Below are 27,051 nucleotides of genomic sequence, written 5' to 3' on the forward strand. Positions count from 1 at the left end.
AGCATTTCTTAAACAGCAGCACTGGTGAAATTATTATAAAAAACTATTATAAACATGATTTGAAACTTTAATGTATCTTGTTTTAAACATGTTAGACTCTGACTCTAGACAAAAGTAATATTTCTTTAGCTGTGTATCTTTCAATGTCATTGTTTAGCATGCAGGTGGGAGGTAAACTGGCCTGTATGAGAAACTGGAAGCCTAAGCCTAAAACTAGGCATTTTGAAAAGAAAAAAAAAAAAACATCTCTGTTGTAGTGCCGCAAAACTACAAACGCATAATTTGCATAAACATATTTACGTAAACGTATTTGCATTAGCATAACTAATTTAGTGTGTCACTGTTGCATAAAAAGGACAAACTTGGACAAATTGACAGCAAGACTTCATGTCGTTGTAGTTGTTAATGGAGGACTGAATTGCAGCTAGGTCTGAAACAGATACAGCTATTTTCAACATTCATAATGCTACCAATAAAAAAACCCTGAAGATCGATGAACATGAATCAACAATGAATAATATCTACCCAGAGCAGTAACTGAGAAACATGGCTGGGTGTATGACTATATGTTCAGTGTGTATATACGACAGAAAAAAAGGTGACTTAAAAAAAAAAAAAAAAAAAAAAGACAAATGGAAAGCTCTGCTTTACAAACTCATTAATTCACATTTCAAGGTTGAATTCTTATTTTTTTCGTCAAAGTTGATGCGCGTTGGAGTCCTAATGTGTCGTCCGCCGTCGTTTGCTTGACAACGGGACGAGTTCAAGAATGGATGCATCTGTACCAATGTTGTGAAAGACACCTACTGAGATTACTTCCTTTGTCACCAGCTCTTTGTCAGGGTTGTGCTTGATGTGTGTTTGATATTACATTATTATATTTTTTGACAGTCTCCAGGCTTTATTCAGCGCACCACAAACCCTGCTAAATTTTTATTTATTTATTGATTTATTTACTTTATTTATCTACAGTGAAATGACCCGCATGCGTACATTTTGAAATCAGTAGCTTAAGTATTTGTGATGTACATATTGGATCAGAATGTGTGGCGGGGTTTGGTGGTTTGTAGCATTTGTTGGCACCTAAAATTTATGAAAGCTTAAATATATTCAACCAAAATGATGTGGAAATTTCTTCTTGATGTCGGTAAGAACCAGTTTCACAAACAGTCAGCTGGTAAAAACAGTCACCTGCCCAATAAAATGGCTGAAAAAATCTTTGCTAGGTAAGCGTGATTTCCTCAAAATGGATATAAGCCTAATCAGTTTAGGTTTTAATCTGATACCAAGGGTCTAAATGGCTGTTAAACATTTCAGTTCAGGAAAGTTTGTAGTTTTCAGAACTATATAGCAGAAAAGGACATATATTTGTAAGAAACTACATCACTTCTATAGAGAAAAATGAACAAATTTGCAGAGCAGATGTTTATTGCAAAATTTATTTGCTTTGGAGATCAGTGGCAGCTTGTTGCTTGCGAATAATAATACCTCTAACCTTTAGCCTTAAGTGTGAGACCGTGTTGGTATGAGAATACACATGGGGTGGATTCAAATTGGATTTGAAATGGGTTTGAAAAGTAATGCGAATGTAGTTCTGATGTCCTGACAATGCATCTTCATCACGGTTGCATGATAATCCGGCATTACTTTGGGAAAAATATGCATGAGCCAAATCAAGGGAAGACCAAAAAAAAAAAACCACAAAAAAACCCACCAAAAACGTTATGTGGAATTCCACACACTCATTCTCAGTAGTTCTCATGAACTTTGCATTAGATCGATTTGGATAAATAGAGCATTACCTCCAGCCCAAAATACTTTCAAGTTGGGAAACATAATTGAACTGCACATAATTGAGCTGCTTTTTCATTTCTCTATTTGTGCACTCTTTCACTACAGCAGATAGAGATATATGGTTGTATTTATGGTGGTGAGAGAACTGACCCCACCTTGCTCTGGTAATGGAGGAAAGCTTTGATCACATCCACTTTGTGTCTGGGCCTCTTTACTCGTACTCCAAAGCTGGGTGTGTGTGTGTGTGAGGATGTGGATGTGAGAGGAGTGTGTGAGATGAGAGCTTCGTTCTGGTCCTCCGCTTTGCTGCTCTGTACTCCACACAGAGGCTCCTTGGGGAACGCTCGCGGCAGTAGAGAGCAAAAAGGAAGTTATCACACGGCACTGCGCTGGGGCCAGGCACAAATCGTGTATTTTTAATAGGCTGCAAATAAGAAATATCTCCGTCTTTCTGTCTTTGTCTTTCCTTTTTTTTGTCTCCTCATCTAGGAGTAAAGGAGGTGGGGTGTAAGCTCAAGATTTCCATTTGTGCAATTCTCAGGAGCTAATGAAAAAAAAAGAGCCTTATCATTTCCCACAAGAGTTGCTTCAATTTAACGCTGAGCTTTGCAGTCGTGTGGCCGATATTTTCATCCTTCACTGAGTCTACTCCGTGTGTGTGAGAGTGTGTGTGCCTGTGTGTGTGTGTGTGCGTGTGTGTGTGTGTGTGTGCGTGCGTGTGTGCGTGTGTGTGCGTGCGTGTGTGCGTGCGTGCGTGTGTGTGTGTGTGTGTGCGTGAGTGTGTGTGTGTGTGTGTGTGTGTCTGTATGTGTGTGTGTGTGTGTGTGTGTGTGTGTGCATGTGTGCGTGTGTGTGTGTGTATGTGTGTGTGTGTGTGTGTGTGTGTGTGTGTGTCTGCGCATGTGTGTGGAGAGGCAGAACAGTACCAGAGATATAGCCAGCATTTGGACGCGACTGTCGGCTCTTGTTAAGCAGACTTGTCAGGCTGTGAAGTCGAAACACACGTGGGTGCACACTTGCGTCTGTGTGTTTAGAGGGCTTAACAAGCCAATTTCCACTCGACTGTGCTTTTGAATTGCTGAGTTCAAGCTAACCATGATGGCAGGCTGCAGTAGTGTGAACCAAAGCAACCATTGATTATCTAAAGGCTGAATTCACCAAGTCTTTCTTGAATAATATCAAATAAATAGTTTAATAATTTTGATCTTTTATAACTTTTTTTAGGCTTCACTTTATAGGAAAACTGTTGTTGTCCAAAACTAAACGGTTCTTCTTTCACAATCTGTTTTCCAGGACAGTTACCCATGAAAAAGCAGAATAAGCAAAAAATACCAGCAAACAGCTGGACAGTGGTTCAGCTGAGGCCGCGTTTCTCCCTCAGGTTAAGTCAGGTTTTGTATCGACTCTCTTTATTCAGCTGAATGATCTAAAGTGACTTCAGTTTCACACACCAGACTTGAAGCTCTTTCAATTTTAATAGCTACTTTTAAATTAAGCACCAGCTTTTAAAGGATAATTTGAGGTTTGAGAGAAGGAATTGTTACAGAGGTGTCAAATTAAATGTTAAGTTTACAATCAAGGATCCTCTAAAGATTCATTAGTTTCATTAACAACTGAAAAGTTCTTCTTCAGTGCTGTGATTGAATTGATTTCAATTGCAGAATGGCTTTTTCTTTTCAGTTAAGAAAAAATCAGTACAATAAAATCAGTACAATAAGTAAAAACAAGTTCTTATTTACTAAAGGTAATAATTTGTATAACTTGTTCGGTTGGTTTCTTTTTTATTTAATTTTTACTTTGCATTTTAGTTCATTTTTTATTAAATTTTTTTTAAACAACATGAATTACAGGTTTAGCAGTAGGTTGTGTTTGGTCCTTTGCTTTCTGCAGGGTGTCCCTGAAGGAAAAGAGCAGTTAGCAGATCATTTCTTTATTGTTATTTTATTTTTTTTTTTTATCTTATATTATTACTGTTTGAGCATTAGTTGATTTTTTTTATTTTTGTTATTATTTTTCCATAATTCTAACTATTCAATAAGTTTAAAAATTAAAGTGTTAAATTCAAACATAGTCTTTATTAAGAAGACTTTTTCAAAATTAGCCACATATTGTTTTGATTGTTTTCATGTCTAAATATGAAATTATGCGGATACATTACTGATATTTTTGTATGCTATAATAGCAAATGCTGTGCCTGTTAGCTGAGGAACGTGTGGTTTTTCCCGCAGATAGATGTTCTGCCTGGCCACACAAGCTGACACGTAGCTGGGTGCTGCTTTTTAACTGTCGTGTGTAATGGCTAAAAAGACGTACAGGCATATGATTGTGACGTGTGTGTGTGTGTGTGTGTGTGTGTGTGTGTGTAAGTGTGAGGGAGGATAACGCCAGCTGTTACAAAGTTGTCTACCAACTCTGGTTAATGACCAACCCCCTGCCTCCCTGTCACATTACTGTTACATTTAAGACTTGAATGGGGTTCTCGTTGTAGAGATAACAACCCAGTTCTTATTTCCAGGGGACATTCAGGACATGGTGACAAGCCATCCTCTCAGAATTCCCATTATCTGCCAGATCTTTTCCATATTTAAAATTTGCTCGTGATTTAGAGTTGCTACACCTTTTGCATGGTCCTATACCAAGATCTGGCTCACCATTAGATTAATATCAAGCTCCACTTTATTTCCTGTAGTAAAGCAGGAAGTAGAACAACAGGAAGCTGGTTTTTGGAGAAACAGGAGCATTTTAGGCTAGACGAGGGCCCTCACTGAAGCGAGACTGAACGCAATTCACACTTTTGTGTTTCCTGCTGTGGCTGAGAGGTGTTAAAGGCAGGGGTTTAATTATGACCGTGTCCATCCTTTCCTTCCCTTTGCTTCCCATCCCATACCCGTCAATACTTCTCTTCTGTTGAAGGTTTTGGAGCTGCTTTTCATTGTGCTTTTTGTGATTATTGAAAACAATCCTCATGCTTTTTTGACGGACTAAACTTGCAAACATCTCTCTCTCTCCTCTTATTTTTCCTCTGTCTTTCTCCTTCACTCACTCACTCACTCAGACTCAAATGATTTTGCAATTCTGGTTTCAGTTATTGGACATACTTCTAACTAAACATATGATTTTTTTTTTTTTTTGGAGCAGCTCACAGTCAAATTGCCTCTTGAATGCTGGTGTCCATGACTGTGCAGCCACTCTCTCAAATTATAGGTTTGAGCGTATGAGACTGCTTACTCCTTCTTAGAAAGATAAAGTGAGAGATACAACACTTTTCCACTGGCATGCAATACAGCGTGCTTATAGATACTAATTTGTACCCTGGTCAAGTATCTGGAACCTTCCCTTGAAAGTAGATGTTCTGTACTCACTATGGTAATTTTCTCTCTCTATTTTATGCGCTATCATTTGGCTTACCGCTGGATCACATTTTCAGCAAATGTGTAGAAATTATTTGACCCTCTCCTTTTGTGTACTGGAGTCCAAATTACGCTACTCTGCTCAGATCTTCCATTGTACTTGATGGGAATGTTCTTAGTCACTACTGCTAAGATTGCTGGGCTGTAGTGCTTGGTGTAAAAAAAGTGATTCTAGCTAGCTGGTGTCCAACTGAAGAAGATTAAAGTTACTGGTAACCAACTCCAGTGATGAACCCAAATCTCCAAATAAGCGATTCTAGCTAGCTGTTTGCTGGGGTTTAACGATTCTGTTATGATTCCATTTGAGAAGTCAATGGTCTGGAGCCCAGATCTCGGAAAAAAACAAAACAAAAACAATTGAAGCTAGCTAGTGTCCGACTTCAGGGATGATTTATGGCATTCTGTGATGACTGCATTTGACTAGTCAATGGCCTGGAGCCCAAATCTCAATATAAATGATTCTAGCTAGCTGGTTTTGGACTCCAGTGGCGTATCCACAGACTGAAGCAGATGGTGAGCTAGTGTACTTCATGATTAATATCCACTATCAACACTTCATTATGGTATAATTTCTGTTTAGTTTCCAACTCTGGCCAACCTGGACGCTGTCACTTCAGATCAGCCTGCGAGTTGCCAGTTTCCCCAAGCGCTAGTTCTAAGGCATTCTTTACCTCTCACTAAATTCTTCTCTTATTTTCCTCAACTTGTGAAAATGTGCAGGTTCCTCTTTACCTCCCTTTTTTACAGCTGTTCCTCATTTGTTCTCCTTCTCCCTGCTGTTAGATAAGGAATCATCCCCAGTTATTTCAAGGCCTTGAATGCCTCCCTTGATATCAATTGCAGAGGGCTTGGTTTTGTTTTTGCCCTTTGCGGAGGTAAGAGATGTGTGTGTATGAGACACTTTGAAGGGAAAAAAAGACTAAAAGAAAGGGAATAAAGGGGAAAGATGAAAGGAGTGGCTCGGTGTGACTCACAGCACACAGGGAGAGGAATATTAAAAGAAAAGAAATAAAACAACCCAGGCGCAAGATTTCTGTTCTGCCTTGCAGGCGAACACATTTACCAAAGTCCCTGCCGAGATGAGATACGCCTCTCCAGCTCTGTTGGATGAGCGCATACCATTAAAGAAGCTGCCTTTCTCGCCTGAGCTTGGGCCTCCTGCATGTCGCCGCATCTCTCTTGATGGTGTCAAATTGATTAGCTTCTGTGCTTTTGAGAAGCTGCGTTTTAGCGGACCAGATGAAGTGGATATCCATAATGTCAGCTGTGTTGCAGTGCCACTTAACTAGACAATGGCACAATCTATTTTGTTTAGTAACCCTGCATTAACACTAGCAGGCAACAAGTCATTCATAGTTTGTCACTTGTGGGCGTGTAGCAACTGATACTGTTGTCTGTTTTGGGAATGCACTCTTTTTTCTTTTTTTTTTCTTTTTTAGTTCTGATGAGAAAGGCTTCAGCTATATATAGCTTGTAAAACTAACTAGTTAAATAGACTAAATAATGGACTAATTGGCATGAAATTTGGTTGATTAATAGACTCCGTACTAGCTTTGTTGGCAGATTACCAAAACAAGCTAGCACTACTAGCTACATATGCCCATCAGAGGTACCAGCGATCTCTGCTGCTTCCTTCCATGCTTTATTTTTCTTCATAATGTCTGTATAAACATTTAAGCAGAGGTTGTATATGGCAGTATAAGATGATACCACTGTTGTATGATTTTTTTTCTTCCATTTTTTTCCACGTCAAACATATAAATGGGAACTAACTGCAGGTAACTAAAGTTTTAAGTGGGGAAGTTAAAAACATCTGTCCACATATGCCACAGGTTTTGTCCAAGGAATCATTGGTTTGGATTTGTCCCTTTACCTTATCATACATAATTTGCATAGAATTGCAGCTGTCTCTGAAATCGTGTCCGAAAGTTCATAGAAAATGTCGCTCGCTAGTGTGAATACGAGGGAACTGTATATGGATACATTGGCAGCGATGTAGTCCTGGAGCAAATTATTCCTTCACTGGAAAAACTCCATTGAATTTCCTTGACCCCAAAACATAATGACACCCTTTTGAGCTGCGATTATAGCACCAGCAAATTCCTTTTCCCTGTGACAGCTGAACGCTCACACTTTTAATATAGTGCAGCTGAAGTATATTAATGTCCGATACTTTGTAGTACATTTTACTCTCTTTCTATTATTATATGATTGCTCTCAGTCAGATTTAATTCTGATTGACAATGTAGAGCGAGTCTAGACATTTGGACGGAGGCAACTGCCATAAAAGGGGTCTAAATGAACAAAGTGCCGAATGCAGTAAAAAATGTCTCAGCTTTAAAAAAAAAAAAAAAAAAACCACAGTCCAGATACTAACCATGCCAGCTGGAAGCTTTTAAACCCCTTTTTTATCTTTCACTTCTATTTAGTGTTTGCGCAACAAAGTGCTTGAAGAAATGCTCGTCTATATCAACAGAAAAAAAGAACGCTTTGTGTTTCCACCCACGCACACACATATAACACTGTAAACTGTCACACACACTTTTGTATATCCAAAAACATGCTTCAAGATGGTATTTTTTTTCCTCTCCTGTGGGAAAAAATGAGCTCAATCAACACGCACACCTTTATTGACTCACATTTCGGTCTCATAAATGTTCCATTAACGTCCCTCTTTCGTCACAACAGAATAAGACTTTGATCATTTGCTTGTTTATTTTATTGCTCAAATGCTACTGTACTAATTGTGATTAATGTTCGTGTAGACTGCACTTTCTGTGAACTGCGCATTTGAGAACATGTCTGCTTTATTTTTTCCACAGTGTCCAAATTAACGGTGGCTTTTTTAAATCCCCCTTTAATCAGTCGTTGGAAAGTCTGGAGCTGAAACCAAGAGCCTGTGTTTTTAAATTAAACCCTTTCTTGATGTTGCCTTCCCTTGAACTTAGAAACAGGGATTTTTTTGTGGCAGTAACACAGTGTGCCCTACACGGCGTTCACAATTAAAGGGTGTTTGTAAAGATGATTGTGGTTATTAGGTCTAGAGAGGTGAGAAACAGGAGCAGGGTTTCGCCCAGGCTCTTTTTAGTCACGTTATCGCGGCTGTTAGTGAAGTACAGCAGGCAAACTTGTGACCCTCAGCCCCCTCCTTGCCACGAGAGATCAGAAACGTAGCATCAAAGTGCTGCCCGGTCCTCGCAGCATCTGCTCAGACTCACGCGGACAGCCCTGCCGTCGAATCGCCGTCATCCAAAAAGCACAGCAGAGAGGGTGTTTGTGGAGTGCAGCTGCTTGCCTGCTCGTTCTTCAGAATCACTGCACGATGAATAAATCTCCCTTTAGAGTGTGCTTGACCTTCAAGGTCTGTGTCTGTGTCTGCTCTCATCTGAATAATGGTGTCCTCTTTGAGGTAAAGTGTTCTCTAGACCAGCCACTGATTTTTGTATTTTGTTTTTTCTCTTTTGTCTCCTTAACAGCGAACTCCAGTCTCCTCGGCGGTGGTGGAGGTAAGCATTCTGAACTTTCACAGCTTGTTTGTAGCACTTTAATCATTAGAGAATTAGAAGTAGGTAAAGATGTTACGACATTGTGGTATTATCTTTTTTTATTATTAGGAATACAATTAACACTCGGTTATATATGGTTACAGATACCCAATATAATTGCTTATACTAGAATACTAAAGTAAGGAATGAAACACTATGGGGAAACATGATGTTGTTATAGGAAAATAATCAGTGATAGAATTACTCTTACCACCTCAGAGTTGACTACTTTCCTATAACAGCACGTCGTGGAGTGTTTTACTCATCTTATATTACAGCAGTTTTTCAATGTTCATAATTTTTAATCTATTAATGAATAACGTCATATTTTTTTTCAGTTTATACTGTATTTACACTTAATGTTGTGGAAGTTAGTTCCTGTTTTCACTTACGTTGTAGCAGCTATAAACAGTTCTGTTACAGAGAAACTGAAAAGCACAATGTCCTCTGTCCTGAAATTTCCCTGTGGTGGAAAATTTACTGTTACAAAGCACTAAAACTGGAGACTCTTTCCATAATAAACATCTCCCTACAGAAAACTTCACCATATGAGCAATTAGATATTCTTTGTTAAATATCAACACATTATTTGAAATAGTTTATTGTTAGCCATAGGTTATGTGGAGCGTCCGCCATACTATAGAAACAATAGCAGATTTTGACAACAGCGCTGTGATAGAATATAAAATGAACAGTAACAATGTGGCATTCCTACACAATTGACTTGTCGGAGGTTGCACAGTTTCCTTGATTGGAAAAATAAAAAATAAAAAAAAGTTAAATGAAATAAGGATCAGAGAAAATCTCTAGTCTGTCATCCTTAACCAAACATGTACAGTTTTAACACTCGCTGTGATCTAACACAGGATTTCTTATGTATAGCAATATAGAGAGTCTTGGGATTGCAGGTGTTATATAAAGACAGAGAGGGCTTAAGCCAAGCCAGGAGCATGCTGTTCTTTGCTTTGAGAGCTTATGAAATACCTCAGATTTCACCATGGGTCGAGTTGCCCTTGTTATTAGACATTCAAAATGTCTTGGATGATTTAAACCCTTCACATGTACGTTCTAAGAACATGCTTGAGCCATTTCTGGACCCTAAAATATTTTTACGCTGAACAGAGGACTGCTTTCTTGCAGTTCCTGAAGGGCTTTAAATGCCGCCGTGCCTGAAGTCCATCTCTTCACTGGCCTGCCACCGTGCATTTGCATCAAAGCGCAGATGAAATCAGAGGCAACCAACCATGTATTATATCCAGCCAGAGTTCCTCTATTTGGAAGAATTTTGCACAAAGTCTGACATGATTGAAATAATAATTGCACGACGAACTGTGCAGGACAAAGGCGAGGGAGCCGGAGGGGATGGCATGGAAGAATCAACCCAATTATTTGAGGAATTTTTTTTAACCTAGCTGCACAACACATGGGAACGCAGCTAGTCCCTAGATAACAAACATGTAGCTGTTTATCTTTCACACAAATCCTTTGTTTATTCATCTGTTCCAGGGTGTTGCCCTGAATCCCCTGCTCCAGTCACATCCACAGCCCTCATGAGGAAGCCTAGCGGCCATGTTACCCGATCCATTTCACGCTGAGCTTCTTGGTGTGTTATTTGATTCACACTAAACCCCAGACTGCTAGTTATTGTAGCTGTATTGTGTCACATGATTGGTGGTCGGGAGCGGGGGGAAAAAAGGCGCCTGATTGAGATCAGAGGTCACATGGCCATGACAAAACCACTTACCGCAGCACCTGTCAACCAAATAGGTCTGACCAGTCCAAACGCCGTCCTACCACTTTGAGTTGGCACCTTCGTGTATGTCATCACGGTTCTGTTATTGATTGGTCACGACAGTTTAATCATTCAAGGGCAATTTGCTTTCTTCACTATTTTCTCATAATTGCCCTCTGCCTTCTCTGACGGGCTCTATATGTGTGAGATGGAGGTTTAATAGCAAGATAGGGTCTTTCATATCAGTGCTAAGGGCAGAAAGACTAGTAGAACATCTGTGGTTTTGAGGCCACCTTGAAGAGTTTTTTTTTTTTTTTTCCTCCCAGATTTCATGTGAACAGTAGGCCAAAACTCAGAAAACAACTGTGTTCCGAAAAATATCCATATATGTGTAGACGGAGCCCGAGAATGGTGCATCATTGTGATGTTCTACACCGAAGCGTCACTAATCAAAGCCGACATCAAGAACGCAGTTTTCTCTAATTGGTGACCCCTGATTAGTGTGTTGGATAAGTAATTAACCCCATGACACGACGTTTGGCTTCAAAAGCATTAAAAGCTCTTGGCCAGGATCTTTCAAACACATCAAGCGAACGTTTGACATTAAAAAACGGTAGGTAGCTTTTATAGGAGCTCAGGCTTGAAGTCACGAAGAAGGTAGGAAGGTTAATCCTATGTGAATAATTGCAACATCAGAGGAGCCAACTGGAGTGAAGACAGAGCTAAAAAAAAAAAAAAAACAATCCGGCTCAGCTGGATGAGTAGACTGACGGACTCGTGATTGAAATTCTTTGGGTGGCAAAAGATTACTGGTTTTATCATCAGGAGAGTTCTGTCAATAAGCCAAGATGTTTTTCTGTGTTCTTTTTTTTCCCTTTTTATTCCCTGGTTCACTCAAAACAAAGCCCATCATCCTCTTTACTTTATCTTTGTGTGTGTGTGTGTGTGTGTGTGTATGTGTGTGTGTGTGTGTGTGTGTGTGAGAGAGAGAGAGAGAGAGAGACTGAGAGACTGACAGCTTTATCTTCTCACTCTCCTTTATTGCCATTGGACGACTGATAAACCTGCCTGTTTTCTTTCTCCCTCTCGCCTACCTCCTATCGTTTAGCAAGGTGAAGACCTCCAGCTGGGATAAGTTCATCCTGCCTGAGACCTCTTAAGAAAAACATAGCTTTCTCTCTTATCATTGAACTTTCTCTCCTCTCTGAACGTCCACAAGGAATAGGGTTACGTTCTCAATGCTTTCGTAATAGCCTGTAAACTTTGGGTGTGTTAGAAAATCAGGGTCATTATACTGTGTTCTGGTATACGGTGTTCCTGCTGATTGGGCAGGATTGTGCAATTTGCAGTTAGGTTGTTTATTTTATGTGGTTGAAAAGCTGTGGAAAAGTGGTTTCCTGTTATTTGATGTCAGAAACCAAAGAACAACACGAAATCAAATCCAGCCACCAACATAATTATGATGCATACTTTCACTCCGAGGTGTGTTTTAAGTGGTCGTTTTTTTTCTTTATCCAGAAGATACAGGGACCACTTCAAAACCACCTACTGAGATGAAACGAAAATAGTTTAGCGACTTTGTTCTTACGTTACACATTCAGGTTTCTGTGCAGGAGAGTTGGAATCCAGCACAGTTTGGTGATTTCCCTGCTCAAACACACCTACTAAGCCTGACAGTTAACTGATAAGTTGAATCAGGTGTGTTTAAATGGGGAAATTTCTGAACTGTAGAAATTTCAGAATCTGACATTCCAAAACACCAATTTGAAATGCACTGCTGTTTAATGCTGTAGTGTGTATGTGAAAGAATAACAGTGAGTGATCACATTAAAGATTAAAGATGTCATAAAAAAACATGTTGTACACTTGATCGATGCGCAGTTTACCTATGCATACCTAGCACTGTTACCCAGAGCCATATTTCTTTTTACATTCTCTTGTCCTCTTGTTTGAGAGCATTTTGCTTTTCATACTTGACTTAAATCCTTAGCATGGAGCTGCAGCATGGCATGACCCTGCAAAAAACAATTAAAAGACCTGGTCTTCTGAGCATCATCACCTAGCTCTGAACTACAAGCAGTGAAAAATCCGTTGAGAGTGCCAGACTGCAAGACTGTTGCGTATTATGCTCCTTAAATTGCTTTTCTCTATTTGAACCTGACTGCTAGATGACATTTTGCACACTGTGTCACATGAACATCTAAAGCTTCATTTGGTGAAATGGGTTTGAGGCAGACGTTGAGTTGTCTCGCCTCCACTGACTTCTTAACTATAATATCAGCCGCCTTCTGTTCTTTTTGTTTAATGCATGCTTGCTGGCCACGCTTCACTAGCTCTTCTCTAGTGCCTATAGGCAACTTGATCCAGCCTGCTGAGTTTGTGCATTCAGTTTCCTTCCTCAAGGCCAGTACCATGCTCGCTCTACATCTGGTTGATCTGCTGCTGCTTCTTTTCCCCTTGGCAGCCACCTACTTTCTGCCGAGCTGGAGGGGTGAAAGGGTTAGACCATTCTCTTTCATTGGCTTTCCTTTTTCTCTTCAGTGAACCACATGTCTTTTTTTTTTTTTTTTTTAACTTGTTGCATTTTGAAAAGAAGGGCATTACAGTTCATCCATCCTCTAGATGACTCATTCTTTATTAGCCAGTACATCATTAGAGATTTCTTTGTATAGATACTGCACTATAACTTGTGTCTATGGTAGTCATGCTTTATTCTTGTGAGACGGTAGATACATGCAGTGTGGAATTGGTGTATCATAAGAATAAATGACCAGGCTAGATAGGGGCTAAAAAAAAAAGGCACAGTATGATAAACTCTAAACTACAGGCCATGTCTGTCTTATATAAGTTTGTAATCCTCTTGCGGTCCTTTACTTTTCTTGAATTAATGGTCTTATATAGACGGTTACAGAAGTATGACCTTTTTTCTTTTTTCCTCAGGTAGAACTCTGAATTGTTTTTCTAACTTGTCCTGCAAGTAGTTATATGAACTGTCTGCAGGAGAAGTTCAGTTCATTTTAGAAATCAAATAGGTCATATGTAACTGTCAGATTTATTTAAAACTTGGTTTATTAATATATGTGAGAAGTTTTCAGCTGCTTCACCTCCAAGCTGCTGGATAAAAAGTCACATCGTGCTGAGCTTCGTAAATTGAGCCTCCCACATGGTTATGAATGAGGAGGGGCTTAAAGGATATAACAGAAGATGACTAAAATATACAAATCCTTATTTCAAATAAACAGAACCCTAAAAGAAATCAGTCAAATGCAGGAAAGCAGATCATACCAAAGTGAATAAAATCACATCCGGTGTGTTTTAATTCTGTTATGAAATTCATATAATAACATAGAAGTGACATTTAAATGTGTCCATGGTGTATCTTGTATGCAGATACACCTGTTAAATTTTCAATTAAAAAATATTGAGCTCATTAAGAACTACCTACACACATGAACCAATTTATTAGAAACACCTGTACACTTGATAAATATTCAATTATCCAACTCAAATAATCGCACTTTACAACTGTGGTGAGCAGAAAAGCAGCTCAGAGCGCAAATACTTGAGGCAGATGGGTTACAACGGCAGAAGACCACATCCGGTTCCACTCTTGTCAGCCGGGAACGGGAATCTGAGACTACGGTAGACGTGGGCTCACCGAAACTGTACAATTTAATATTGGGAAAACAGCATCTGGTCTTTTCCCTTCTACACCTGTCCAGTTTTGGTAAAACCTGTGTCAACTGAAGCCTTAATTTCCTGTTCTTGGCTGACAGGATTGGAAACTGCTGTGCTGTTCTAGCCCATCCACCTCAGCGTGTGACATCTTGTGTGTTCTGAGATGCTCACCATGGTTGTAAAGAGTGATTATTTGAGTTACCGTTGTCTTCCTGTCAGCTTAAACTAGTCTGGTCATTCTTCACTGACCTTTCTAGTCAACAAGGCCTTTCTGCCAGCAGAACTGCCTCTCACTGGATTTCCCCCCCCTCACCATTCTATGTAAACTCTAGCGACTGCTGCAGGAGATCATCAGTTTCTGAAATACTCTAACCAGCCTTTCTGGCAACAACAACCATGCCATGGTGCAAGTCACCATTCTGATGTTTGATGTGATCATTAACTGCGGCTCTTGACCTGTATCTGCATGGATTTATGCATTGCACTGCTGCCATATGACTGATTAGATAATTTCATAAATGTGCACATTTACATGTCTTCCTTATAAGGTGGTTGGTGAATGTTCTCAGTTATTCCTGTATTTATTCCTGTATTCAGAAGTGTGGGAGTTTGGGGAACAAATCAAGGTTGAGTATGACAATATGTAAAGATATTTAATGGAGCTCACCAAGGTCATTTCACCCAGAAATGGAAAATCCTTCTGCACGAGCACACGTGAATCTATGCTCCTTTTTAGTGGGCCAGATGTACCCACAGGCTTCTGCTGTGTGCTGTGTGACAGTCCTTTGCTGGGGGGAGCCGAGAATAGGCTGCACGATCACACTTGAGTCCAATCAGAAGTGATGGATGGGCTAATTGATGGAGAATGATCACACCATTAATTTTTGAGTGACTTTCGTTAGTTCTATATTTGGATGAAGTGGTGTGTTGTGATGTAGGGAAAGAGCGAGAAATGTCTGTTAAACAGTGCAAGCCTCTGTTTTTTTTGTGCTCAATTTGATTGTGAGGAGATGAACTTTGATCCAAATCAGGACACTTTTCAGCAGTTTATGCCTTTATACTCAGCCAGATCACACCAACACTGCAGATCTGTATGAAATAATGTTTCATATAAAAATCCCTTTATAAAGAACATCTCATGATGTACAGCAGGGTGCAAATGAAGAACAGTTTTATTCCATCAGGTGTGAAGAACTAATACACAATCCTATTAGCACTTAATTTTCTTCTTTTTATTTCCAAAAATATTGTAGTTCCAAGTATTTCAAACTTATGATACGATATGTTTGAAATGAGCACAGCATTAAATATTGTCATGTTAATGCTTAACATCAGTTATTGACTGTTATAGTACTGTTCTTAATGTATTACTATTGTCCATACTGCTTTGAGTAAATAAAAAGAAGGATTTGCAGACCTCCCAACATTTTACTTATGTCCTCCACATTTTAACACTGGAGTACACTGCTACAAATTATCACTCCAAAATACACAAAAAGCCCCCAATAATATGACAGACGAGCCAATCAGCATGTGAATCTGAAATGATTGACAGGTGTGTAAGTGTTTTGAACTCTCTGATATTAACTGACCCCCCCTCTAAGCCCCACCCCCTTCCCCAGTTCATGTACACTGTTTGGCCAAAAGTATGTCGACACCTGATCATAACATCCATATGTGTGTCTTCCCCAAATTGTTTCCACAAACATGGAAACATACAATTGTCTGGAATGTCTTTGTATGCTGTAGCATTACAGTTTTCCTTTACTGGATCTAAGAGGTCCAAGCACGTTCCAGCATGACAATAACCCTGTGTATAAAGCGAGGTCTATAAAGACATGGTTTGCTGAAGCTGCAGTGGAGGAACTCGAGTGGCCTGCATAAAGCTCTGACCTCAACCTCAGTGAACACCGTTGGGATAAACTGTAACTTTGACTGCATCCCAGTCCTCCTCACCCGACATCAGTGCCTGACCTCACTAATATTCTTGTAGCTGAATGGGCAAATCCCCACAGGCACACTCCAAAATCTAGTGGCAAGCCTTCCCAGAAGAGTGGAGGTTATTATAACAGCAAAGCGGGGACTAAATCTGGAATTGAATGTTCAAAAATCACACTGTGGTGTGATGGACAGGTGTCCACAAACTTTTGGCCATGTAGTGTATCTCCCCCAAGATGCTACTCATTATTCCTCTTTGGGTTGCTTTTGGATCTTCTTGTATACATGAAATTACCCAGATGTGCCTTCTTGAAGTCCATAAACATGATGGTCAGGAAGTAAACACTCTCGTTGAACTCTGTTACACAAGGTTACTGGACCGGTGAGGAAATCTGTTGTCGTGCCTTGTGAAACTCAGCGAGTCTGTCAGAAGCTCACCGTTTTGTGTTGCCTGTTTTCTTCCTCCAAACTGATGAATAATTTATCATCTTTGTCTCCGTCCATAAATCACCCTGCATCCCTTCTCCACCAGCAACCGTGTGATAAGATAGACAAGCCGGTTCACATGAGCTCATCCAGTGCACTCAGTGTCGGGCTGATTAAATGCACAGACTCTTTTAAGTGAGTAAATTACATCTAAAATGGTGAATAAAGATGTTTTTTTTTGAACCAATGAAGGTGAAATCTTTCAGACTAAGCTTGCATCTGGGCAGGAAGTAGCACAGGAAAGTCCAGCTAAAATGCACCCTTAAGCACTTGCGGTCTTAAACACCACAGCTCTGGAGCTCCCTATCCTTCCAAGGGGGAAAAGTCCCTGTGTGGCTTCACATTTGTTTTCCCCGAGCACTTACCAACAGGAAACAATCCATAATCCCAGTAATGAAGTATGCCCTGGACCCGAGTCATTTGTTCAATAAACGCTGACAATATACAGTGGCCTATTTTCTTTTACTCTCACTCGCTACTCTTGCTGAAAGCAATTCAGCCTCTTTTCTGCCACTGTGTTTGCTTGTACTTGTGTGTACATTTGTCTAGTGCGTGCTTACATGCTACACATTTCTATTTATCTGTTGCAAGCCAATGATTTGTTTACTGTTATCTCACACCTGGCGCTAACAGCTAATGGAAAATGTACTTGAACTGACGCACTGAGAGTGCTCTCTCTCTCCCTCTCTCCCTCTCTCTCTCTCTGTCTCAGAGAAAGCAGGAATGCCCTCCAGGAAAGGGAATGCGAGTATATCAGAACCAAGTGCTCCGCTTCCTGTTTCGCCCGTGGCCATGCTCTTTTTTGAAGCCACAGCTCAAAATAATTACCATTCAGACAAAAGCCAGCTTGGTCGATAGGAATGCGTTTGTTTATAACATTTTTAACGGAAAGCTAAACTTGCCTTTGTGTATTGTCATTGTTTATTTTTGCTTTAAGTCACAATAGAAATTTGCGGTTGGCTTCTCTTCGCAAATTAGACGAGCCCAAGGAAGGTTTGCCAATGTAGCAAGGTCTTATCTGTGATATCCATTCTGTTTTTAACATCTCTTCTCATGCTGTTCAGCCTTCTGAAATTGATTTAGCAGTACTATGTCAAGTCTTACATATACGCAAAGTTGCTAGTTTACCCACCATAAAGAGTAAATTGTGTATCCTTTCTTTTAATGGAATAGGTTTATTTTTTTTTTAATGGCACAGGTGGTATTATATTAAATCTCCTGCCTGTACACTGCTAATATTGGCACTTCCTCCACTTTGGATCTTCTACACTGTAGTATAACTTCTTTCCAGAGTTCATGGCAGCTGTGCTATTGGTTGATTTATCTAATCCTTATAGCAAATTTTTTGCTTACTTTTTTCACTGAAATATAAAGCTGCTTGATTATAATCCATTGAAATTAATGTAGTTAAAAGTTGGTGTGACTTTAATACCGAAACAGTTCTCTACTAAATGTAGCTTGCATTATCCAACACAGAGTGCACCAAAGTTCACCTATCTGTATCATCTTACTGGTTCAGTCATGGAGATTTCAGACAAAGCTGAACACTCAGAACTCCAATGTCATGTTGTATTTAACCACAGCACTTCAGTTTAATCCACTCTGACAAGTTGAGGACTGATTTTAGGAGCTGGTGCGGCCATAGCCTTATATCTGTAAGGTAGAATCTTTTTAAACGTTTAAACTGTTTTAATTGAAAATCTCAATTTTTTTTGGTCTATCCTAAGTATGTATAAGATTTTTTTTTTATATAGGATCGGTAGAAAGTCCTCTTGATTGAGCAAAATTAGGGTGTTTAAAGAATGCCTAAACATCTGGGTGAACTAATATTAAAAAAATAGGCTATTAAGTCCTAGAATACATATGCACATCTGGATCTGATTTAGGTCGAAAGTGAGAAAACAAAATGGCCCCAAGTGACTAATAAGATGGTTTAGCTGATAGGTTTGTACTTGTCCGTGTTCTCCGAAAGTATTGGGCTTGATCGTTATCTGGGTGGAAATTAGCGTCACTGGTCTGCAAACCATTAGGTAGAGCTTAAGCAGATTTTGGAAATCTGATCAATAATGGTACAATGAATCTAATTATCAGGCTAATGAATAAGAATGAAGCAATTATCTTAATTAAGTAAATGTACGTTGTCACAGAGAATGTCATTATTAAAGCAAACTGTATGAAGTATAAATGGAGTTTTTCTTTTAAAAAATATTTAAGGGTAAAAATATCAGTGCAAATTTTTGTGAAATTCGTAATTTAGCCAAGGAACCCCTTTGAGTTTAACTTAGATTAACCAAAAACACTATTATGCATGTAACAAATGTGCAGTATCTTCCAACCCATGAATATATTGAATATCTTTTCAGTCAATCACCCACATTTATCTTTTGGCACATTTACTTCAAGAAACTTCTCCTAAGACTGAGGAGACACACTCATCCTTTGCTTACTCTATTATCTCTGTTGCTGTGTGCCATAGTGGAAGAAGGGGATGCAGGGTGGAAAAGAGACACAAAGTCATCGAAGGAGCCATTATTGTGTGTGACATCTGCTTGGCACCTGGGCTGAGGCAGATTGGGCACTGTGCCCTTTGGCCAACCAGAAACAGCCAGTCAGGCTCTGCTAGCTCCATCTAGGGGCTTTCATCCAAATATTGTCAAAATCCAAATAAAGTTTGCAAAAGAGTATGTGTTTCCTCTCCAACACAGTTACCTAATCATTCTGCTGTGAGATCAGCAAGATGATATAATCAGACGCGTGGCAGACATACACACAGTGCTTATCATTTCTTCACAGAAATCACTTCTTACCTTCCTTTTCATCAGTATGTCAACATTGCAATGCAACATAAAAATAGCTGTTCTGGCTATATATATCTTCTACTATAGTATTCACCTGTTTTGAACAGCATGCAGCGTTTCTATAGTAACAGCTCACCCACAGGACTTGTATGATGGTCCCTCCACAAAATCTAAGGCTAATAATAAACAGTACAGCTATTCAACAAAGAAAAACATATAATCAGTGAAGCTTATTATTATATTTTGAGACGATTATTTGACATTTATGGAAGGAGTTTCCAGTTTTATTGCTTTCTAGCAGTCAGTAGGTTTTCCACCACGGGAAAGACTAAAGGACGGAGATTCTCGGTAACATGACAAGCTGCAATCTTCAAGAGAGAGAGAAAAAACTAGTGAGGGAACAACTGCTATAATGTAAGTGGTAACAGGAACTAATTTGTACTGTGGACTGTTAATATAATGTTTTATTAATTAATTAATTTTATTAATATATTATTAATTATTATTATGTAACTATAAATGGATACAAAGTGTGATGTATTATTCATAATGAATGAAAATTGTAATCGTTGGCAAATTGCTGTGGTGTAAGAGCAATAAGTGCCTCGGGACATGCTCTTATTGGAAAATAAACATCTTTTTGGTGGTTGTTGATTATTTTCCTGTAACAGCACACCAGGTTGTGGTTTATCCCTTACATCATTTTGTTAGTGTGTGGATTTTTAATCTTGTTGTTATCCTTGATGAAATTTAAAAGCACTTTTGTTATACTGAGCTGATAGAGCAAATTATACCTGTTCCTGTTTGGGCTGGTTCTTGTTTGTGTGCAGCACAAAAACATCCTTAAGCATCAAACAGTTATATGGTTTCTCATCCATTTTTTTCTCGCCTGCAACTTTGCATCAAAACAGATAGTGTAACAGCTAAGTATAACAACAGAGAATCATCTCTTGATGTAGTAGCAAGTAAGGATGACAGTATGTCTGGTTGAATATGTGTCACAGTACTTTAGATGATATATGTATACACACACACACACACACACGCACATACGGGCATACATCCCTGAGGCCCTTCTAAGAAATGTACACCACCTCTATGTGCGTGATGAGTGACTGCACCCAGGGACCATTCCCCAGCATACCGTCCCTAATCCTCTCCTCTCACACACTTTGTTATCATCTGCATCTCTCTAAACCCCACTGAGTAAACAAAGCGCCCTGCGATGCCATGGGATTTGTAGACAGAGTGAGAAAAGGAGCATGACAAAAAGAAAAAAATGGAGAAATAAAAGGTATAGAGAGAAGAGGCAGAGACAGAGGAACAGAAAAGCACATTTGTTATATTTGATGTGGAAAACAAGGAGACTGATTTCGAAAGTATAAAGACTTGATGTATGTTTTCTTCCAGTACAATATCATATACTATTTACATAAAACTCTATAAAATATTTGTATAAGGAATATGAGCTGAATAAAGCATGAGGACTCTCACTTAAATATGTCCTTTTAATAAGATTTATATTCATTATGTTTCCCGAGACTTGGCTTTAATTTGTCTGTCGCCAGGGAGCTTAATCATTAAAATGATAAAGCCTTTCAAATGAAGGCTGTTGCTTTTAGGCCAGGCAAAACACAAAGCCAATTTCTCTTCTTGTTCCTTTGAGCTGCAAAAAATACAGCGTGACTCATTGGCCATTTGTTTCATTCTCTCAAGGGAATAAAAACCTCGAAATTGATGAGTTATAATGGAAACACCATGGAATTAGAATAACCAAGATGGGATTCTCTGGGCTTCAGTTTATAGTATGTGTGCAGAATATGCATCGATCCACTAGAACTTCTAACAGTGTAATATATTCAAGGTGACTTAATTTGGGTTTGAATAATAATTTCCTGATATGACAGCCATGTCATAAAAGTGTCACAGTAGATGGCATGCACTGTCATAAGTTGTCACAGCTGTTTACTTTAATGCAGCCATTATAGATAAAATGTTTTGGCCATTTGTGCTTTAGTTAACATATGTGTAGTTATGTTATATTATAATGCGTAATGCACACAGCTACAGCTATACAGTTGTTGCTATGGTTACATATCAGAAAAAAGTAAGTAAAAAAATGGACACGGTGTATTCTATAGAAAACCTTTTCTGTGTAAATCCATATCATTTATTTTCCTTATTTTTCAGGATGACGAAATAGGTTTAGGTTAATCTGGTATTTATGCTGGTTGTCATCGTTACATAGTGTCAGGAACATTGATTAAGAAATAGAGTAGCAGGTAGTTCTGTTGTCTCACAGCTCCACAATCCCTGGATCAATCCTGACAATAACTATAATGACAGTTACCGGTGATGACAACATGACACCCTTCAATGACATGTTTACAAAATGATTATAGGTTCTAGTGGTTCATAAGGGAGTTGTTAATGCATGTGAGATGGACTAGCTCGATCTGCCATGTGTTCATCTGTAACAGAACACTTGAGAGATGAAGAATAGCTGGAAAAGGAGCATCTGCATTCTTCTGCTGAGTGTTTATGCCATTGTGCTTGGCATATTCAATGCAAACTCTTTAAAACATTCACTATTTTCATTTAACTTTGAGTACTGTACCTTTGTGCTACCTTGATCCTTTTTACGCATCTCACTGACACAATGTCTTGTTTGCTTTTACTTCCTTTTTTCCTTTTTTGATTCTCCTATGTGACTAAATGTAGGAAAGAATTTTATCAGCTAATTCTAATGGTGATTATTTTAAAGAGGACATTGAGATGATGAAGTCAAGTGAAAAACTTTATTTATTAAAAAAAAAACTGTTTGTTTTTCAAATTTTTGGTGTTTCCACTAAAACCTTCTGAAATTTAGCACGTTGGACGTGGATGGAAACCCCCAGCCTTTGGAACAAACAAGACTTGTTCCTTCTTTATATAGCAGTATAGAGGAAAATGGGAATTCCTCAGATCCCTGTGAATAATGGAGCTTAGGACGAAACCACAGGGGAGAATCATGGTTTCAAGTCAGACGGTGGACTCTTCCATGGTGGTCTCTGTGCTATGGTGAAGTTCTGTCTCTCTTGTGGCCTTGTCTTTCGTTTACACAACCCTGCAAACTCCACAAGGCCAGATCAAGTACCCAACTTTGATGTGTTTTATCGCTTGGCCTCTGGATCGGTCTTCAAAGAGCCACGGCAGCTCTCTCGGTGGACTGCACAGGACCTGTTTACACAAGGATGTGTGTGTGTGTGTATGTGGGAGAATTCTCGCTAGGTCTTAGTACAGTCAACTAAATTACCACCTTTTCACAAACGTGAGCTTTTATAAAATTTTAAACAGTCAGTTTCATACTGGGATTCCTCAAAAATCCATTCCTAAAATGATCTGTTTTGATGCATGGTTAAATAAGAACCAACAACTAAACACGTTTCCACTGAAAACACCTAGCCAACCCCAAACTAATTTTACAAACTAATGTAAAATTACATTACAAGCTAATGAACGTGACCACAGTGCACAGGGCTATAAACTCAAAAACAGCGTATTTACATTTTTTTGTCTAGAATGTGTCCAAGAGATAGCAGTTCTGTCCAGTTTGATAATAATGATTCCTTTAACACTGCTGTTCAATAGCTTCCATAATCTGCCCTTTTTCAACCCTATCCATTATTTCAAAGACCAACATCAAGACCGTTTTGCGTTTTTTTTTTCCTCAGTAACATGATAAGCCCAATTTTTTTTTTATCTTAATAACTTTGTGAAGATGTAAAGGGAGGCTGGTCAGTGAATGACTGTTTATAGCTGTTATCACATAAGTGATAACAGGAACTAACATCATTCAACATAACCATAAATGGTTTTAAAAATTTGTAAAAAATGTAATTGTTGGCAAATTGTGGGTGGTATAAGTGGAATAAAACAGGACTTTGTCTCAGTGTCAAGCCACAGCACAGCATCCCATCACTGATTATTTTCCTACAACATCACACTACATTGTTTTTATTCCTTATATGGAGCAGCATTAAAACACTGTATCATGGTTGTCATGGCTGGACAGGTCAAAAGTAGCTTGATTTCATGTGAAAACTGTGAATATGATGGTCTTTAATGTCAGGGATATATGAGGACATGTTGCTGTCCTCACTACAAATGTAATATGGACACATTTGCAATCCAATCTACCTCTGCATGTGATCTAAATGATTGGATCACAAGATCATCATTTGAAACCTTCAAGATGCCTTCAGACCTTCAGAGCTGTCCACTTGTGAGCCGATCACCCGAGAGATGTTGATAGCAGGTCTGTAGCTGTTCCGTATCGTACCTTGTGTGAGCTGCTCTTCAGTGTGAGCCTGATAGGTGAGAACGTAACGCCTGTTTGGCACGGCAGCCACAGTGTCAGATTCCACACTTCTGTTGTCGAGGGACATGCAGAACGCTGCCATGTTTCAGAAAGTGAGAATGTGTCAGCTCCTAGAGTGTGTGTGTGTGTCTCTTGTGGACTGTCAAATTTGCTTGTGTGGGTCTGTCTTTGTGTGTGTGTGTGTGTGTGTGTGTGTGTGTGTGTGTGTGTGTGTGTGTCTATGCAAGTTCTGATTGGCATGCATGCTTTGTTGCTTTGTGTCTGAGTGTTTTCACAACTCTGTGAAAATCTGTGTTATTTACTCATTTCACCATGGGTAAAATATTAGGTCAGTGCACAAGGTTATGTCCTGGTTTTCAAACTCATCTTGTTTTTTGAATTTTTCTTTCCTGAATTTGATTACATATTTAATACCACATTTAAGATCAAGCAAGTTTTTTTTTACAGGAAGCTTGCTGAAACTGATTAATCTGTGTGTGTGTGTGGGTGTGTGTGTGTGTGTGTGCATGTGCATGCAAGGCAAACCTCTGGTGAATCCTGGCTGCAGTACTGTTGTTAACCAGAACCTAAAGAAAACTGATTAAAATACCAGCCTGCCTGTTTCTGCTTTAGAAAACAGATTCTACGGGAAGAGAAATAAGGTCCAGCTTTGACTTGTTTACTGAGTTCAGCAGTTCTGTTTTTTCAGAGTCTGCTGTTTGAACAAGTGGCATGTAAGGGGCTGATCCCAGAGGTACGTTTGCTCAGAGAAGGGGCTCTCTGCTGGTGGTTGGTTAAATCTCAGGGTTCTCTCGCTAGTTGAGCAGCTTGTGATGTTGATAGGATCTTTGATCGCACATGAAACATCGCACACGTTACACCCAGCCAGGTCTGCTGCGGCACCAAACAGATGGCCATTAAATTCCACTCTCCTTTGTTTTATTTTCCCAAAAGAATTGCACATTCTTTTATCACTGTCATGAAGAGAGAGAAAATGTGCTGATTAGAAATATGCACGACTAGAGAGAATGAGTACTGTTTCTTTGTATTCATATTAACTAATGAACTGGTGAGTAAATTTATAATACATAAATAAGTATAAACTGTAAATATAATAAAAATGCATCCTAACAAAAAAAAAATACATTCAAGTCTGTTTATGTAAATATTGACAATTTCTATGTATGCAAATATTTACAATTCCAGTCTTTTCCATTTCTTACAACTTTGAATGCACACATCATACACCAGCTCTGATGTGTGTGCATCATCATGCCTGAAAATAGTACAGCCAAAGACTCAACCCCAGAATACGACTTAACACAGAGTTGCAGGCATTGTAACAGAAAAGGCTTTTTCCCCTCAAATTTCAGCCAGATACCTTGAAATCAGCCTCAAAGACCCACAGAGCCCAGTGAAAAGCTTGTAAACTCAATCTAGCACGTGCAGGCTGCCACAAGGAGCATGCTTTCATAACAGAAAAAAGCCTTTCTCTTTCAACATGACTTTTTTTTTTAGCATTATCTAGCTAGTTTGCTACTGTGCTGTGTTCTGATCTCAAAGTATGAACAAACTTATACTGAGCACATTTTATACAGAGCACATGTTATACAGAGCACGTCCCAAACCACATACTACTGTACTATGTAGGGCGCAGCACCACCACATTATCAAATGAGATCATCTCGCAATAGCGTTTTATACCAGAGAGGGGGAAATTCTCAACTCTTCTCAATTCTCATCTAGCGGCTTTAAGCAAACGACAAATATCTCATTTTTTTAGGAAGCCCAGTTGAGCGATTTGAACTCATGAACTGAGGCATCCAGAACAAACAAAGAGCACACAGACTAGACCTGAGTCTGTGTCAGTGCCATGCACACACTCACTTTGGCCCACATTGTGCTGTTTCCGCAGGTCTGCCCAAGCAGCATGCTTCTCCTCCATTCAAGCACAGCGCAAAGGCTTGTTAATCACTGAATCAGTCTGGCGCTACACAAGCATACAGGCCTAATTACACCAAGCTTGATTAGTCACTGAATATTATGTGGAAAGGAAAAAAGGGATTAATAATGTCAGCCAACAGTTCACCGCTGCACTAACTGCCCACAGCGCTAGAACAAAGAACACAAATATGAAGAAGAATCCTTTTAGATAGTGTCACTCCACAGGCCATCATTAACCATCCTGAACAATAACAGTTCTGTATTATTCTTGAGCATTGAATTACTGTATTTTGGCCCCTCCTTTGTATTTAAAGCTTAAGCTTGTATACTTTATCATTTTAATACTGCAAGATGGTTCCAAGTGAAAATAGAACATGAATTATTCGCAGCCATTCCTTTCTGGTGTGAAATAAAAGTCGACGTATGGTTTAGCAGACTGCGTTTCTGTAGCAGTGCCACAAGGCTCTCTGACATCAAGAATGGATTGCATTCTTTTCTGGCTCTTAGCCCGGTGCAGAGATTGTAGCCACCAATCTTTATACACCAGATTTTGGCGTGACATCCTGGTGAATATTATCTGCGAAATTTCCCCGCATTGGCTGCTTCCTCCCTTTTGTGCTTCATCTGCCGTACAAAAACTAATATATGAGATGTCTGGTCTATTGCTGTCCTAGCTATCCATCGATTGCTGATAAATGTTGTAGTGTGGAATCCATCACTGGCTTCTCTGTATGACTTGAATGAGTACAATAACCTTCTGTGTCATCCTTCTAATACACACACTCACATGCTTTCTCCCTTTCACTGACATCAGCGTATTTCAGATAAAGTGTTTGTTGTGGCCTTCCTTTATCACGCCGCCCTTTTGTAACGTACATTCGCTAGTTGAGGTCAGAGGGTGAAGCATTATGGTCGAGCCACATGAAGAGGGGTCAAAGTTCTTGACATGGCAATTTGTGGTCCGGTCAGCAGGAGCAAATCCTCACAATGGACTCCTGTGAAGTGTAACCTAGCCCCTGTTGTAAAGGAACTCCAGGAGCTTCTCACTTCGCCTAATGAGACTCAATCTGCTGAATCTAGAGACTTTTCATTTCTGAGGCTATGACACAACAAGCCAATGCCTCATGTTTTCTGTAAAAATGTGTACGTTGCAAAGCGAGAGCCACCACACATTAATGTACATGCATTTGAAACCAGAAGACCCAGTGTTGCAGAAAGGCTCCCTCACTCACTCCTTCACTATTTACTATCTAGACTCTTTTATATAGAGCACTATATATATCAGAGCTAAAGAAGACAACAGACGTAGTAGTGAGTGATCTGGAAGCAGAACATCGTGATTTGCTGTTACAAACCAAATGCTACAAATTTCCTTCTGAACTTAAAC

The 27,051-nt window shown here is 39.3% G+C and overlaps 1 protein-coding gene across 5 annotated transcripts in view; it reads left to right on the forward strand.

The window, feature by feature from the left end:
* The window catches only part of macrod2 (mono-ADP ribosylhydrolase 2), a 549,845-nt gene that overhangs the window by 134,786 nt on the left and 388,008 nt on the right, over positions 1-27,051 (forward strand). For all 5 annotated transcript variants that reach the window (XM_053233012.1, XM_034302907.2, XM_034302906.2 and 2 more), the window contains exon 4: positions 8,681-8,710. In XM_053233012.1, the coding sequence (XP_053088987.1) occupies positions 8,681-8,710 (30 nt within the window). The remainder of the gene's footprint in view (positions 1-8,680; positions 8,711-27,051) is intronic.

Source organism: Pangasianodon hypophthalmus, chromosome 3 (assembly GCF_027358585.1).
Source record: "Pangasianodon hypophthalmus isolate fPanHyp1 chromosome 3, fPanHyp1.pri, whole genome shotgun sequence".
Classification (NCBI taxonomy): Eukaryota; Metazoa; Chordata; class Actinopteri; order Siluriformes; family Pangasiidae; genus Pangasianodon; species Pangasianodon hypophthalmus.